Raw genomic sequence first — 17,568 nt, 5'->3', positions numbered from 1 at the left:
ACGGGAACTCCGTAACCCATTGTTTTAGTCAGCAAAAGGCAGACAGATTGGAGCCCAAGAATCATGGAAAGATCCATGATGGTTCAGCTAAAAATGACTTAGTCCCTGCAATGCACCAGGTCTAGGGATTTAAGGGTCTGGAGGCAGAGATGGATGTTAACCAAAAATCAGTATTTTATGACATTCGGTACACATATATTTCATTATAAACTTGGATTAGTGCTGAGAAGGAAAAGCACGGGGACCCTGGGAGCCTGAGGCAGAGGAAGGTTTCTGTAGCCTGAGAGCTTAAGGAGAATAGAAGTTACCGGGTGAAGAGTGGAGGGAGAACAGTCTAGGCAGAGGGAACAGAAGTGCAAAGGTCCTGTGGCAGGAGGGATTTGAGCAAATGAAGGAAAGGTAGCATATGTGCAGTCAGGCAGGGGTGACAGCACCAATTGCCTGTTACATCAGATCCTCCAAGGTAGGTGCCAGTTCTCACCCCCATTTTGCAGATGAAGAAAGGGCCACACCTAAGGCCACATAATTCAAGTGGGTGAGACAGGGCTCCTGGAACCCCTGTCTCCAGTGTGACACTCAGCTGTGGGCTTTCTCCTCTATGCTCCGGCCTCTCAGCGTGTGCTTCCTGGACCAGCAGTATCTATATCCCCTGGGAGCTTGACAGAAATCTTGGGCTTCATCTTTTCCCATAGAATCTGTCCCCAGGCCTGTTTATCTCCAACCTCCTGTCCCTTGTCTGGCTGCTGCATCCTCGCTCTGGGTGTCCACCTGGGACTTCCTTCTGAGCCACTGTCCGCCCCACGGCTCTGGGCCCTGTGCTTCCCTCTGGCCAGGATCACGCCATCATCTCCAGAGCCCTCCGCCTGCCAGGATGGCCTCTTGTCAGTATGTGCCATTCTGTCCTGACACATCTCACCGTGGAGCCCCTGACAAGGTCACCAAGGGAGGAGGATGGGGCAACAACGACCAAGTTTCGGGGAGAAAAAAAAAAAGGCTCAGGAAACTTGTAGGTGGTACCTTTGAGGTTTGCATACCAAGTGGTGATAATGGAGATGAGAGATTTTATTTCAAAGAGGTTTGGGAAAGACAATTGTTGACCAAGCAGAGGATCAACTAGGGCCAAAAAAAAAAAAAAAAAAAAAAAAAAGGAATAGAGCTTTGTTTGGGTTTTGATGTTTGGCTGAGCGAGCATCCAAGTCCAGGGAAGGCATCTGGCGCCCCCTAGTGGGAACACTGGAAAAAAACAGTCAGAACGTTAGTGAAGGGATAGGTTCATCATCTCCAAAGCCCTGTGTGGTAGATATTTTAATTCCCGTTTTACAAATAGGGAAACTGCAGCTCTCAGGTGTTAGGCTTAAAGCCAAACAAAAGCCAGCATTTCTTTTTCTTTCTTTCTTTCTTTCTTTCTTTCTTTCTTTCTTTCTTTCTTTCTTTCTTTCTTTCTTTCTTTCTTCCTTCCTTCCTTCCTTTCTTTCTTTCTGTCTCTTTTGCCTTTTCTAGGACCGTTTCCACGGCATATGGAGGTTCCCAGGCTAGGGGTCTAACTGGAGCTGTAGCCGCCAGCCTGCACCACAGCCACAGCAACTCGGGATCCAAGCTGCATCTGCTACCTACACCCCAGCTCACGGCAACGCTGGATCCCTAACCCACTGAGCAAGGCCAGGGATCAAACCCCCAACCTCATGGTTCCTAGTCAGATTCATTAACCACTATGCCGCAACAGGAACTCCCAAGCCAGCATTTCTTAAATATTGTCAAATGGAGGTACTAGAAACAGAAGTGTAAATATACAAACTCACTTCATCATCTCCAAAGCCCTGTGTGGTAGATATTTTAATTCCCGTTTTACAAATAGGGAAACTGCAGCTCTCAGGTGTATAATTTCCAGGGCCCATTGGTTGTAAGTGGCAGAAGGGGAATTGCTTCTAGATCCTTCCATTGTTGAGTTCACGCTCTCTCCACCACCCTCTCTGTGCCAGCATTCTGCACTCTCCTTGGTCTTCCAAGGCTCACCTGTTTCCCTCTGATCTAGAGGCTCGCCTCTTCCGGAGTCTCAAATTCAGGTTCCTTTACTCATTTTAACAGCATGAATGGCTCCCTGCTGTGGGCCGGCCCTGGCTGGACCCACACCCACCCCTGGACCCTCACCTCATCAACTGACTCATGGTGTCTGTGGCCTGTCTGGGTGCAGCATCTTTCCTCTGTAAGCTTGGGTGCTCCCAGAGCCGTGTCTAAAAGGCCATCAGATCACACCCCTCTCTGGTCTAACCTGTCACCTTCTCTGGTCTGCAAGGCTTTTTCCTGCCGACCCCCTCTTGCCAGCAGCTCCTGCTCCCACTATTCCCAGATCAGGCCAGGCTCGATGCCTCCCGCCCTTCCCTTCCCCACTTAGCTCCTGGTGAGCATCCTTATAGCATTGTTCTGCCCGAATCCTACATTGATGCGATGCTATTATAAGAACACTTGAAACCCATTTATTATAAGGATCTAGTGTTATTGATTAGGACACAGAGTCATTTTTTATGAAGACCCCTGGAGAGATTCTTGTCTCATCTTAGTGCCCAGAACAGCTATCCTCCTGAGACACTGGTTCTTTTGAGTTTATACATATACTGGGGATGCCATGAACAGACCGGTTTTCTCTTTTCACATCGGCTCCCAGAAAGCTTAGAGCCCACCCTCTGCCTGGACCTGGCAGGTGTGTGGGTCACATAGTGCTTCATGCTTGGTGTCCACCATTGATTGTCTTCTCTTTGCTCTATTTTTCTCATGCTGTTTTGTTGTTTCATAAATCCCTATAAGCCACCTTAAAGCTTTTCTGGAACAAGGTTGGCCTAAATCAATAAACTAATCGATACAAATGAAAAACCTTCCTTGCAGGGTTGTAGCGAGGATTAAATGGAATAATGGATGGCAGTTATTGGCCCAGAGCTCCCCCCACCCCAGGCTTGGCTGAAGGGTGAACTTCTGGCTTGGGGCCGAGATGAGGGTGCTACCAGGGGTCCCCACCCCGTACATCCTCCATCCTTCTGAAATCTTGGAGGTGGGAGGGAGAAGCTGCTGACACACTAAAGAACAGAAACAGGCTGGCTGCGGTGAAGCCAGGCACAGCTGGAATGCAGTTTTGGAGGGGAGAGAGGAGTCTGTCATAGGCTTGAGATGCCTTCCTTCAAGGAGAAAGAGAGCGGGGAGGAGGGGGTGTGATGGTGGCACAGCCCCTTCAGACCACAGGTGCCTGGGGCTGGTTAGGTGGCTGCGGGACAGGAAGGGCTGGATTTTGGAGGGGAGGGAGCTCACAGATGTGGGCTCCCACTCTGCGCGGGGATCAGGGTTTGTCGGGGGGAACTGGGAGGCAGGCCTTGCAAGGCTTGTGTTCCCCCACTTTGCACACAAGGAGATGGGGGCTCAGGAGAGACAAGGGTTGACCCACAGATGCACAGCCGGGAGGTGGGGAGCCCGGATTCGAACTGGCTTTTCTTTTCTTTTTTTTTTTTTGGTTTTTTTTGTTTGTTTTTTGTCTTTTTAGGGCCGCACTTATGGCACATGGAGGTTCCCAAGCTAGGGGTCTAATTGGAGCTGTAGCCACCGGCCTATGCCACAGCTACAGCCACGGCAACGCCAGATCCGAGCCGCGTCTGCAAACTACACCACAGCTCACGGCAACGCCGGATCGTTAACCCACTGAGCAAGGCCAGGGATCTAACCCGCAACCTCATGGTTCCTAGTTGGATTCATTTCCACTGTGCCATGGCGGGAACTCCCAGAACTGGCCTTTCTGAGGTCAGGGCCCGGTGCATTCTGCTGTGATGCTTCTGCTTTGTTGTCTTAGCAGCAGAACCCAGGAAGAAGGGAGCTCAGGGGACAATGTACTAGGAGGCCCTGTGGGCCGTATTCTTGGGGCTTGAGGTGAACCCTGAGGCCCGGTGGGAGGAAAGACTGCCGGGAAGGAGATGATCAAAGCCCCATGGGCCTGCCCAGAGGAAGGGCCGGGGTCCACACAACTGCTCCGCATGGGGTCCCATACGAACAGGCAGCACAGGCAGCAAAGCCCATTGGACATTACAGTTCCTGCCCCCAGGGCTGCTGTACCAGGGGAGGCTCTGGCACCTGACTGCTGGGTTCAAATTCTGGCACCTCCATCCACCAGTTGTGTTCCCTCAAAGAAGCTGCTTAAGTTCTCTGAGCCTCCCTTTCCTCCTTCGTGATGTGGGGACCGTGATAGCATTTGTCTCACAGCATGAGAGTCGGGTGCGTGAACACTTGTGAAGCGCTGCGTGGTGCGGCCAGGGTGGGGGTGGAGCAGGGCAGTTGTCACCACCATTGTGGGACACTAGGGACATTTGTAAAAGTCCGTGCGAGGCCTGAGGGAGGGAGAGAGTGGCAGGTAGACAGTGACCGAGGCCCAATCTGCTGAGCAGAAGCTGTTTTGCTGGGTCCCTGCAGTGCCCGGCCCCCCTCACTCCAGGATGCTGGATGGGGGGATGCCCTCTAAGCCCCAGGGGAGGGAGGCAGCCGCAGCAGCCCCTAGGCCAGTGGGCTCCGTCCCAGTGTGGGCCCAGGCTCAGTGGTGGCCCTGCTCCCTGCAGTCCCTGACAGCCCAGGATCCAGAGTCGGACCCAGCCTGCAGTTCACAACCTGGGTTGGCCACCTCTGGGCTGTTACCTGGGGTCCACCTGTGCCTTCTTCCAGAGCCTCCGTTCCTGATCAGTAAAACACAGGGCTCTCCACAGGGCTACTGTGGGCTCCTTGAGAAGAAGCCCCTCCTTGGCAGCCCTGGACGATGCCTGGGGGCTGGGCTGACCCCTGTGGGTCTGGCGGGCAGGGCTGGGGGAGGGCAGGGGGAGGGCAGGGCTGATCATCCCTGCCCCAGGCTGCGCCCTCCAGCTGTAACCCCTCTGCCCAGAGAAGGGGAGGTGGCTGGGGACCAAGCTCCAGCTCATTCATTTATTCATTGGACAGATGTTTATCCAGGGACCTTTGTGCGTCAAGCACTGTCCCAGGTGCCGGGATGCAGCTGTGCCTGGTCTGGGCACTGTCTGGCCCGCTTGACCTCTCTGCCTCATCAGGGCATGCTGGAGAAATCTTTTCTGACAGTGTTTTTTCTCCCCTGGCTTTGTCCTCGCAGGGACCTGAGTGAGAACACCATCCAGGCCATCCCCAGAAAGGCTTTCCGTGGAGCTACAGACCTCAAAAATTTGTGAGTAGAGCCCTGGGAGGAAGAGGGACTTGGGGGATGCAGGGCCACCTGGCAGCATCCTTGTGGGTCCCCCTGAGCCCTGTGGTCCGGGCAGTCAAGGAGTTGGTCTGAGTTCTGAGATGGCTCGTGCCAGTATGGTCTTCTGAAAAAATCTGGAGTTGGAGGAAACAGGCAGCCTTTGAGGATCAAGCTGAAGGGAGTATGATGAATTGTGGGGTGCTTGGGCAATGTTCTTGTCCCATTTAAATGGACAGCTTCTTGCTCTTCCCCTCCAGTGGGTGGGGAGAGCTGGTTTTGAATGTTCTCTTGCAGGTCCATATTGTGCAAGCTGCTGCTGCAAGTCAGTTAATGTCACTGAGCCTCAATATATTGGTCTGCAAAATGGGGACATCATATTTCCCTCACAAGCTTGCTCTGATGTTTAAATGAGATGGGGAGATAAATACACTTTGTGGAATGCTGTTTAAGTGTTAGGGTTTATTTTTATTATTCACATTTCTGCTGGTCCAGGCCTACACCCCAATTCTACCCCAGGTCTGACTGTCACAGTGATGGCAAATGCCTGGCAAGCTTATCCCTCCCCTCCTGACCCTTCCCACCCCCCCAGTGCCTGTAGCAGACATCGATAATCAATCACTGCATTCTTTCCCAAGGGTCCCAATCACAGTGTCAGTTTATTCTGAACACAACACCCCAGGTAGGCACCATGAGTCGGTCCCACTTGGCATTCAGGCTGAAATCTCTTTGCCAGCTTTGGCTGCCACAGATCCTGTGATAAACTCTCATTTAATAGCTGCCAGCACCCTCTAGGGGTATCCAAGGAGGGGGTGGGGCCTGCTCCCCAGGAGATATGCAAGGTTGGGCAGAGAAGTATAACTCTTATTTATGCTTACTGTTTTTGTTTTTGTTTTTTTTTTGTCTTTTTGTCTTTTCAGGGCTGCACCCGTGCCATATGGAGGTTCCCAGGCTAGGGGTCGAATTGGAGCTGTAGCCACCAGCCTACACCACAGCCACAGCAACATGGGATCTGAGCCATGTCTGCGAACTACACCACAGCTCACAGCAACACCGGATCCTTAACCCACTGAGCAAGGCCAGGGATGGAACCTGCAACCTCATGGTTCCTATCAGATTCACTTCCCCTGCGCCATGACAGGAACTCCTATGCTTACTTTTTTAACTAAAAATAAGGAAGACCTGATGCTTTTATTAACATCTGCTATTTGGATCGACATATATGTACTGGACTAAGGATTGGGGTCAGGCCTCTTTTTTTTTTTTTTTTTTTTTTTTAAACTGATGGCGTGCTTGATGAAAATGTTTGGCCATCCCTGCTGTAGGCCACATGCCATCCTCTACACCACTTTCCTTTGCTTCACAGACAGCTGGACAAGAACCAGATCAGCTGTATTGAGGAAGGAGCTTTCCGGGCTCTGCGGGGGCTGGAGGTGCTGTAAGTACAACTCGGCAAGGGAAGCAGAGGCAGGAGAGCCCGGCTGCCTTGAGGGCCCAGGCCCAGGCAGCTGGCATCAGGGCCTGGGAGCCGCACAGGAGGCGGGAGTCCTGGGAGGCGGGTTCCAGGCCCAGGGCAGAGGCCGTGCTCTCTGCCCGCTTTAACTTGTCGCCAAGGACGGAGGGGCATGTGCTGTGGGGTCGCGCCGGCAGTGGGGGCACCCAGACTTGGCCTGCTCACGATGAAGTCCAGGGCGAGTGGCTGTGTCTCCAGGGAGTTTCGAACACACGAGGCTTCCTCCCTATGCCTAAACCCCACGCTTTCTTCCAAGCCAGCCGGAGCCTGCACCCAGCCTCACCTCTGGCTCCACCACCCCTGTCTTACCCGACTCGGAGTCGGTGGTGCAGCTGCCTCTGCATCGTTGTCCCGGCTCAGGGCTGGCTCTTTAGCGTAGCCCCCGTAGCCCCGTGGTCCGTGGGTGGACGTGGGTGGACCATCCACCCACGGTCCTTGAGGGTGGACCGTGAACAGCAGCGTCCGGGAGAACCCTCGCCCCACGCAGCTTCCTGCCAGGCAGACGCTGAACGACTCTGGTCTCCCCCGTGTAGGACCCTGAACAACAACAATATCAGCACCATCCCCGTGTCCAGCTTCAACCACATGCCCAAGCTCCGGACCTTGTGAGTCGGCCCAGGGGGGGTCCCCCGAGAACACAGCGGCCAAGCAGGGGAGGGGCCAGGGGCCGGGGGAAGGGGGGGAGCTTGGCCTCCTTTGCACACCGCCCCCCCCCCCCAGACTTGGGGGTCGGGGCTGAGCAGAGTTGGGGGTGGGGGGAGGTGATCGAAAAGGGAAGGATGCCGAGTGTCATTTATTTATTTATTTTTTCTGTCTTAAATGGGTCTTTTTATTTATTTATTTTTCATTATTCAATGAATTGATCACCTCTGTAGTTGTATAATGATCCTCACCATCCAGTGTCACAGAATTTCCATCCCACAACCCAAGCACATCCCCCCACCCCCCCCAAACGGTCTCCTCTGGAGACCAAAAGTTTTTCAGTGTCTGTGAGTCAGCATCTGTTCTGCAAAGCAGTTCAGTCTGTCCTTTTTTCACATTCCTGTCGGGGAAAGCATTTGACGTTGGTGTCTCATTGTATGGGTGATTTCACTTAGCATGATAATTTCTAGGTCCATCCATGTTGCTAAAAATGCCAGTGTTTCGTTCCTTTTAATGGCTGAGTAATATTCCATTGTGTATATGTACCACATCTTCTTGATCCACTCTTCTGTCGATGAACATTTAGGTCGTTTCCATGTCTTGGCTATTGAACCAAGTGTCATTTAGCTTTGATGTTTTCCTGGGATGGTTTTGGGGCGGGTCTGTGTGAGCTCGGTGGGTGAATCCTCGCTGGGTACCCTCCAGCCAAGGGGTGCCCCCCAACCCTGAGGTGTGCTGGGAGGGAAGTTTCCTGCTGCCACAGGTAATCTCGGATTGGGGCTGAGCAGTGCAGCTGACTGGGCGTAGACTGTGCCAGACCGAGGGGAGCACCAGGGGCCCGGGGCCCCCCACCTGGGGTGGAGGGGCTCCCACAGCTCAGCAGGGGCTGGAGGCCCAGATGGGTTGTGAGCCCCCCTGTCCCTCCACAGCCGCCTGCACTCCAACCACCTGTTCTGCGACTGCCACCTGGCCTGGCTCTCCCAGTGGCTGAGGCAGCGGCCAACCATTGGGCTCTTCACCCAGTGCTCGGGCCCTGCCAGCCTTCGGGGCCTCAATGTGGCCGAGGTCCAGAAGAGTGAGTTCAGCTGCTCAGGTGAGTACAGCCCCCAGCCCCACCCCCGGGGGCTCTCTGCTGCCCACCGCCTGCCTCTGTCCCACCTCCCGTCCCCTCCCATCCCCTCCTGTCACCCTGCATTAATGCCTGGCCCACCCATGACCGCCTGTCCTTATCCATGGACACCTCTTGGACCACCCACCCTCTCCTCTCCTCCCCCCGTTCTCTTCCATCCCTACTTATCACCTACGGTCCCCGCCCATCTCCCCTCCCGCTCCATCCATCATCTCCTTTTCTCTACACAGTACCTCTGCCCTCCACTCTGTTCCCCCACCTGCCCCTACGCATCATTTCCATGTCCCCTACCCATTGTCCCCTTTGTCCCACCTCCTCCCTCTTTCTGCTTCTCCCGGATGCCTCCTTCCATTTCCTGCCATCTCATACCTCCTGCCACTCACTCACCCCACTCCGTGCCCCCTCCTCCTACCGCCTCTCCCCTCCCCCATTGCTACCATGAAAGATCATTGAATTGGACTTTCCAGCCTCAGTTCAAAGTAAGCTGGACCCCAGGGTCCGTGCCTCTGTCTTCCACCTTGGGTCCTGTGAGAGCCTCCTGCCCTGTCACCCACTTCCTTTCTGGCTCCTCCACTCTCCAGACTGCAGCCAGTAAGACCTAAAGGGACCCATGAGTCTGGGCTGGTCACTGCTGCTTCGTCCTCACCCAGCCGCCCAGCGCTCCTGGGAGACTCCATACTGCCCTCCAGCTCTGCCTCCCCTGCCTGGCGGCCTCCTCACTCATGTGTCCCACCGTGCTCACCTCTGCCCCTCCCGGGAGCAGGTGCCTGCCACCCCAGCATCTTTGCAGACTATCTCCCTGCTGAGCACACCCTCCCCGCCTTGCTGTCCCTGGCTCCTCCTCACCCTGCAGAGCCCAGGGAGCCTTCTCTGGCCCCAGCAGGGGTTCCCCATAGACTGCAGGCTCCGCAAGCGCATGGGTACCTGTGCCGTGTTCTCTGCCTGTATCTCAGCACTTTGCTCGTGCTCGATACAGAGACACAGATGCTCAAGCAATGTTCACTGGCTGAATGGCTGCTTCTCAGATTCCTGACAAATCAGGGGCTGCCCCTTTCTCCCAAGCCTGTGAACCAGAGCCCTCCAGCCACACGGAGCTCAGCCTCCTCTCCTCGGTGTGAGGCGCATGGCTGGGGTGGGGTGGCTGTCCCGACCTCCTCAGCCCCCGCAGTGCCCGAGAACACCGCTGTGCTTAGGGATGCTGTGTGTGTGAGCATGTGTGAGCTTGTGTGTGTGTGTCTGTGAGAGTGAGTGTGAGCTTGCGTGTGAGAGAGTGAGTGTGTATTAGGTGCGTCTGTGCATGTGTGAGTCTGTGACTGTGTGTGTGTGAGACAGTGTGTGATAGAGTGTGGGCATGTGTGAGTATAACATGTGTGTGAGTGTGTGAGAGAGTGTGTGAGTGGGAGAGCAGAGTGCACGCATGGGTGTGTACTCGTTTGTACGGAGAGCCTGGGCCGAGGCAGCACCTCTGAGTAATTGCAGCTGCCTAGGGTTTTAGAAATAGATAAATTCATGTGGACAATTTAATTTGGGAATGAAACGTTTTCCTTTGCATTTGGAATACCTTGGTTTTTCTGTTCAGGCATTTTTTCTTTTCTCCTCTGGGGTCTCTTCACCCCGGTGACCCCTGTCCTGAGGACACAATTTCACAATCTGCCAGGAGTTCTGGCTTTGTTCCCTCTGACCTTGGCACCCACCCTTCCTAGCCAAGGAAAGGATTGGAGGTTAAAATGCTGATGGGGGTGCAAATCGGCCTGGCCACTCTGCAGACTGTTTAGCAGAATCGACTAAATTTGCACATGTATCTACCCCCTGACTCTGCCGTGCCACTGCTAGGAAGGTGCATATTTTGCAAAACACATGGCCAAGAATATCCAAGCAATTGTGTTTTCTTTGCATAATATCCCAAAGCTAGAGGCAGCCCAAAAGGCCACCAATAAAAGAATGGATTAGCTCATGATGTCAGAGCCATACCATAGAGCACGACTCAGCAATGAAAAAGAAAAAAATACAAATTCACCCAACATGGGCAAATTGCAAAGATTTTATTTATTTATTTATTTATATTTTTTAATTTTTAAATTTTAAAAAAGTGTAGTTATTGCTTTTTTTTTTTTTTTTCAGGGCTGAACCCACGGCATATGGAGGTTCCCAGGCTAGGGGATGAATCGGAGCTACAGCTGCCGGCCTAGGCCACAGCCACAGCCACAGCAATGCCAGATCCGTAACCCACTGATCAAAGCCAGGGATCGAACCCTTAAGCTCATGGTTCCTAGTTGGATTCATTTCCACTGTGCCATGACGGGAACTCCTTGAAGATTTTATATTGAATGGAAGAAGCCAGATGCAAGCGAGCTGGATGCAGTAGTCTGGTTTTGTTTATGTGAAGTCCACAAACAAGCAGCACAAATCTTTGGTGCTAGATCTCAGAATATCAGCTACCTTGGGGAAGGAGCATGAGGGCAGCTTCTTGGGTGACAGATATAGTCCATGTTGAGGGGGCAGTTCAGTGGCTGCATCCACATGCAGAAATTCAGCCAGCTGTACACTCAAGGTCACGCACCTGATTGAAGTGACACCTTGGTTTGAGAAAGGGTGGGCCCTTACCTCAGACACTGGGTTTCACCCTGATTCCATCACTTGTTAGCTGTGCGAATTTCCACAAATTAACACTGAGGACTTGGTTTTCTCACCTGTCACGTGGCCACAATGACATCATGTTCTTTACGGGGCTGTGCATCAGGATTCAATGAGTTACTGCAGGTACAACCTTTCTCTTAGCATGTGGCACAAAGTAGGTGCTCGATAAACACGGTCCCTGTCATACTTGGGCTCAGATGGGTTGAATAACTTGGACTAGGACCCAGAGCTTCAGAATCGAGGCTGGGATTTCCTAGCATGTGAATCACACTCTCATGCAGCACAGTGAAGCTCAGATGCAAGTTCAGCAAACATCTCACCAGTACCCTTTCTGCGCCAGGCACTCACAGAATTACATCACGGTCCTTGGGCGTCTCCTCTGGCTCATCCCCATCCACAGACACACCCTGTCCCCACCCATCCGCCCAAGTCTAGGGAGGGAGGACACCCTGAGGTCACAGGCCGCTGTTTCCGCAGGCCAGGGGGAGGCAGGACGTGTGCCCTCCTGCACCCTCTCCTCCGGCTCCTGCCCTGCCATGTGCGCCTGTAGCAACGGCATCGTCGACTGTCGTGGCAAAGGCCTCACCGCCATCCCTGCCAATCTGCCCGAGACCATGACGGAGATGTGAGTACAGGCAGGGCAGGGGGCGGGATGCTCCCTGTGGGCTGGGCCAGGCTCTGGTGGTCCAGGGGCAGGCCAGAACAGGTGCTGCCCCCAAGGCTTGCCTGGAGGCCCCCTCTGTATAAACAGGGAAGACACACTTTGCCACTTCTGGGCCGAGCTCTCTGCGCAAACTGGCGACTGTAGAGGGGTGGGGAGGGGAGACCCTCTGTGATCCATCAGTCCAGCCCCGCTGGGTGAGTCTGCTGGAATTGGCCTCTTACTATTAGCATCATGTGTGAGCCTGCATTTCCGCCACCGCAGCCTGGGATAAGGTGGACGGGAGCTTGAAAGTTGTCCCTTTTCTCTGCCTGTGCCAGTCCCCCTACTCCAGACAGAACAGGGGCCAGCAGGCAAAGCGCCTTGTTCGGGCAGCAAGTGTGTGGGGTGACCTGACCTTGTCCTTCCTCTGTGTTCTCTCTCCGCAGCCGCCTGGAGCTCAATGGGATCAAGTCCATCCCCCCGGGAGCCTTCTCTCCCTACAGAAAGCTGCGGAGGATGTGAGTGCCTCCTGCTGTTCCCTGGGGGTCAGCAGGGGGTGGAGCTTGGGCCAGGCACACCACAGCTGGGGAGGTCCTGCCTCTGCCCCCTAGAGCCAAGCAACCTCGGGTGGGTGAAGCTATCATTTGGCCTTCTTGCCAGGCTCCTCTGTGATGTGGGGATGGCGGTGATGTGACCTCCTCGGAGGGTTGTCTGGAAGCCTAAAGAGGATGCTGAGTCTGAGGCTGGGACAGGACCAGAGCTGACTGTCATCCTCCCATTTCAGCCTAAGCCCCCCTGGGAGCAGTAGAGGCTGGGAGGGGGTGTAGGGATACCTGGGGTGCCTGCCTGTGCATGATTGCTCAGGGATATAGTGGCCAGTTGTGGGCTTTTTGGATGGACAAGGGAACTGGCTCTTCTCTTTCCTAATATCAAAGAAAGCCCTGGCCTCCTATGGTATCTAGGAGGTAGAAGGGATAGGCAGGGCTTGGTGGCTGCTGAGGGATTCCGCCACCCTCTCTCCTCTGCTCATTTTGCAGAGACTTGAGCAACAACCAGATCTCGGAGATTGCACCCGACGCTTTCCAGGGCCTCCGCTCCCTGAACTCACTGTGAGTAGCAGCACCAAAGCTCTGCAGTGGCCCAGGGCATCCCCCAAGAAGGCCAGCAGAGCCCAGGGCCCCTCTAGTGGGTGCTAGAGGAGAGCACAGTCCCTCCCACCTAGCCTCAGTGGGTCTTCCTCTGGCTACAATGTCCAGGGCTGCTGTACCCAGCTTCCCCTTCCTCTTTGTGGACCCTCTGTAGCTGGGCGGGGGAGGAGGGAATCAAGGGCTGAGGGCGTGGAGAAGTGAGGCTGAGCTGTTGCCCGTGACAACTGTGATGCTCTCCTTTCTGCGGTGGGGATTTTCCCAGCATTCTTTGTGGCCGTCATCTGACTCAGCCCAGCCTTCATGTTGGTACCAGCTCTCCACAGATGCCCAGCCCTCCGTGCTCCTAAGCCTTCCCCAGGTCACCTATAAGGGCCATAACCACCAGCTCCAGTTGTGAAATCTGCCACACCTTGTATCTTTCATCGCAAACACACTCTGATCCCATGTCATAGTGGCTGATGCAAAAACAGTGTTTCCTGCTTACCCCACTTCCCAGCCCTGTCCAGTCTTTCCCTTCACTCAGTGGTTTATTGGGGACCCATCAATCTACAAAACATCATGAAGCATGGAAAATTCATCTCAGAAATGTTACTTCATCTCTTTTCCAAGAACCGTTACTCACACCCCTGGGTTCTGCAAGCCTCTCACTCACTGAGGTCCCATAGTATTTTGTCTATACAGAGAGTGAACCCAGGGTGCCCTGTAGTCAGGCAAGTTTCTAGTTGATGGGGGCCATTCGTTACCATTAAGAATGAGTATTTTCACCTGTCCCTCTGCAGCACTGGACACATGCTTGGCATAGATTAGGGGCCTGGGAGGCCGAACAGAATGGAACTCCCCCTGGGGCAGTGCAGGAGGCTGTGCACCCTCCTGTCTTAGAGTAGAGTTCAAGATAGCACGTGGCCCATTGTGGATGGCACCCCTAAAATTGTGCAGTGTGCAACCCACACAGCTGTACACAACAGCCTGGTGATAGGTCAGTATCTTCAACTGAGGAGATCAGATTGATTTGGTGGCTGCCAAAATGCAGGGTCTTCCTCTGAAAAGTGAATGCATCTCCTCTTCAACTGGAACTTGACCATAACCCATCTAAGTGGGTTCCTGTTGCTCATGACCCCCTGGTTACAGCCGCCTCCTCACGAGATAGGAACTTTCAAGCTGAGGTCATGCAAAAAGATCCTTAGACAGGGTCCACCTTGGCAGACCCTGGCCTGGTCTCCCTGCCTCAACGCCTGCCCCCTTCGTTCTCCACATAGCAGATGGGGGGATCTTTCCAAATGGGAATCTGATCGTGTCTCAGTGGCTTCCTGGTGCTGGATGGGAAAAATCCAAGCTGCTGTCCCATTTGTTTCCTCCACCCAAGCCACACTGGAGCTCTCTGCATGAGCTAACCCTGATCCCACTTAGCTGCAGCTGTGTCTCTTCTAAGAACCATCTCAGAGAGACAGCACACTCTGTTTTCACCCAGACAGAATGTTTCCAGGGGTGGCTTGTGGGGGCTGCTTGGGATATTGGAATGGAACAAGCCCCCCAAACTCCCTCGATGCTTTCGCCATCTGTCTGAATTTATTCCTGCTGGCATATCTTTTTTGAACCTTTGCTTTTTTTTTTTTTTTCTGATTATACATGGGATTCATGCTCCAATGTAGAAAACTTTGAAAATGTTAAAGCAGGAGTTCCCGTCATGGTGCAGTGGAAATGAATCCAACTGGGAACCATGAGGTCTCGGGTTCAATCCCTGGCCTCACGCAGTGGGTTAAGGATCCGGCATTGCTGTGAACTGTGGTGTAGGTCACGGATGTGGCTCAGATCTGGTGTTGCTGTGGCTGTGGCCTAGGTCAGCAGGTGTAGCTCCAATTAGACCCCTAACTCAGGAGCCTCCATATGCCTTGGGTGCAGCCCTGAAAATCAAAAGAAAAAGAAAGAAAGAAAGAAAATGTTAAAGCATAAACAACCCACTTGCAGTCCTATCGGCAGATCTCAGTGCAGCTACCACTTTGGTCTGTTTCCTTCTGGTGTTTTATCCGTGTTGGAAAGACTTGCTTGATGCACTAGGGTTCATACCTCATGTGACATCTAGCATTCCAGTTTTTGCCTGTATTCTCTGAAAATATGTTAATTATTCCTGCCCTTGGGATTTTCTTCTCTTTGAACCATCTCCTTTTGGCTCCCAAACCAGGTTAATTTCCCATGAGGTTCCTGGAAGGCCCCCTTGTAGGCTTCTGTGGGAGCCGTGTGTGAGGGCAGGGATTAAGTGGGGTGTTCCTGCAGTTATGAGGATGGCATCTGCCACTAGCGCATAGGGGACCTTCGTGCAGGTAGAAACCCCTTCCAGCACTCTTTACTGCCACCTGCTGGCCCCTCTTACAACAAGCCTACACCACTAGGACCTGCAGTGTGAAAGGCTGAGGGGCACCATTGTGTGGCCAGGACTTGCAGAGCTGTGGCCCGGCCTGCTGGCTGTTCGCTAATGCTCTCTTTCTGCTGCCTTTTCTCCAGGGTCCTCTATGGGAACAAGATCACAGACCTCCCCCGGGGAGTATTTGGAGGCCTGTTCACCCTCCAGCTCCTGTAAGGACCCCAATGTGTATGATGTTGGGTGGGCCCCAGGGAGGGCAGAGGTGTTCCTGCGGCCTCTCAGTCTGGGGTGTGGAATTCATGAAGGCAAGAAGCTTGGAGGCATGCAGACCTGGTGGGGCTGTGAGAGGCCAGGGGGCTCACGGGGCCAGAGAGGGAGAGAGAGGTGATTCACAGCTGATTGTGGATGCCTGAGCTGACAGGCTCCTGAGACGTGGCCTACGTTCCTGGGGACCTTGGCATCGCCTGGGACAAAGTTGTCTGCTGCAGTGGGACCCCCAGGCCCAGTTCAGCCTGCTTGAACCTTGAGCATTCAGGCAAGGATTTTCTCTCTGGACCTGAGATGCACAGAAGCCAGATGCTCCATCTCAGCCGCCTGGGAAACCCAGCAGAACCCTGGGGACGAGGAGGACCCCCCACAAGGCCTTTGCGGGGGGCTTTGCCTCTGTGACCTCCGCTGTCCCAGATCCCATGGGGGCACCTCCAGCTGTTCCTGGACAGAGAGGAGCTGGGTGATTAAACGGTCCCCATGCATGGAGATGGCAGCTGGAGTTCCCGGCTCCTCTGTTTGGAGTGGACGAGGGCCAGAGGCCTGCGCCTGGGGACTCCGCCCTGAGATAACACTTGATGGGGGCCTGGGAGGGTGCCCAGGATGTGCTGAGTCCACCTCTGTGCCTCTCCCCTCCCCACTGGCCCTGGCTCTGCCCACAGGCTCCTGAATGCCAACAAGATCAACTGTGTCCGGCCCGACGCCTTCCAGGACCTGCAGAATCTCTCCCTGCTCTCCCTGTACGACAACAAGATCCAGGGTCTCGCCAAGGGCACCTTCACCTCCCTGCGGGCCATCCAGACCCTGTGAGTGCCTCCCTGCCCTTGTTCCTCCCCCCGACCCCTGCCCCAGCAGGTGGACCTGGGGGAAGTAACAGCCTCCAGGTACAGGCAGCTGTCTTACCCTGTGCCTTTTACTCCCTGGGAATGGCCTCTTGTAGAGGACAGATTCTGGGTTAAACAGTCCTGGGTTCGGATCCCAGCTATGCCTCTTATTGGCTGTGTGACCCTGGGCAGTTAATTAGCTTCTCTGGAGCTGAGTTTACTCATTCATAAAACGAGATCATCTTCTTCATAAGGTCGTTGTGAAATGAAAAGGGATGTTTATATAGAGCTTAGTTCATTGCAAATGATTCGTAACATGCTGGCTACAGTTAATATTCATATATTATTATTACCCATTGATTCTAGGACATGCATTGTTTCCGCATTAACAGCTGTGAAATTGGGATGCCTATTACAATGGATGGCCTATCATTTAATTGGCAACATTTTGTTATTTCTTGTAATGCATAAAATAATAGTGCATCTTGTATATGATTATGCTTCAAACAATGAAATAGTGATAGCAATGATGATTATAAATTAAAAAAGTTAGAGCACAACAATTCTAGGAGTTTGTTTTAATCTTTTATTATAGAAAATTACAAGCATATTAAAAGTAGCATTGCTAACCTCTCAGTGCTCATCACCCAGCTTTAACTGATGGCCAGTCTTTTTTCATCTATACTTCCCTCTTCCATGCCTCCCAAACTAATTTTTTTGTGTTTTGTGTTTCTAGGGTCACACCCAAGGCATATGGAGGTTCCCAGGCTAGGGGTCGAATGGGAATTGTAGCCGCTGGCCTATACCACAGCCACAGCAGCAGCAACTTGGGATCCTAGCTGCATCTGCGACCTACACCACAGCCCACAGCAATGCTGGATCCTTAACCCACTGAGCAAGGCCAGGGATCAAAACTGCATCCTCATGGGTGCTAGTCCGTTTCCACTGAGCCATGACGGGAACTCTCAGACTACGTTGAAGTAAATCTCAGACATCATTTATCATCCACACAGACTTCATACCTATTCATGAAAGGCAAGGACTCTTTAAAAACATACAACACTAGGAGCTCCTGTCCAGTGCAGTGGTTAACGAATCTGACAAAGAACCTTGAGGTTGTGGGTTCGGTCCCTGGCCTTGCTCAGTGGGTTAAGGATGCAGCGTTGCTGTGAGCTGTGGTGTAGGTCGCAGACG

At 53.4% G+C, this 17,568-nt stretch overlaps 1 protein-coding gene across 9 annotated transcripts in view; it reads left to right on the top strand.

Moving 5' to 3' along the window:
* Window positions 1-17,568, top strand: part of SLIT1 (slit guidance ligand 1) — a 179,365-nt gene that overhangs the window by 105,499 nt on the left and 56,298 nt on the right. For all 9 annotated transcript variants that reach the window (XR_014826653.1, XR_014826652.1, XR_014826656.1 and 6 more), the window contains exons 5-13: window positions 5,126-5,197; window positions 6,579-6,650; window positions 7,259-7,330; window positions 8,297-8,460; window positions 11,611-11,758; window positions 12,223-12,294; window positions 12,814-12,885; window positions 15,424-15,495; window positions 16,213-16,356. Coding sequence is in view for 2 of the 9 variants with exons in the window: in XM_084994951.1 (XP_084851077.1) it covers window positions 5,126-5,197; window positions 6,579-6,650; window positions 7,259-7,330; window positions 8,297-8,460; window positions 11,611-11,758; window positions 12,223-12,294; window positions 12,814-12,885; window positions 15,424-15,495; window positions 16,213-16,356 (888 nt within the window). In the remaining 7 variants the exon portion in view is untranslated. The remainder of the gene's footprint in view (window positions 1-5,125; window positions 5,198-6,578; window positions 6,651-7,258; window positions 7,331-8,296; window positions 8,461-11,610; window positions 11,759-12,222; window positions 12,295-12,813; window positions 12,886-15,423; window positions 15,496-16,212; window positions 16,357-17,568) is intronic.

Source organism: Sus scrofa, chromosome 14, assembly GCF_054392235.1.
Source record: "Sus scrofa isolate SSC_HxYL_T2T_F1_AM1 chromosome 14, Sscrofa_HxYL_maternal_Yorkshire_Landrace_v2.0, whole genome shotgun sequence".
NCBI classification, from domain to species: Eukaryota; Metazoa; Chordata; class Mammalia; order Artiodactyla; family Suidae; genus Sus; species Sus scrofa.
The sequence above is the reverse complement of the archived record's forward strand: the minus strand, read 5'-3'. Positions and strand labels throughout refer to the sequence as shown.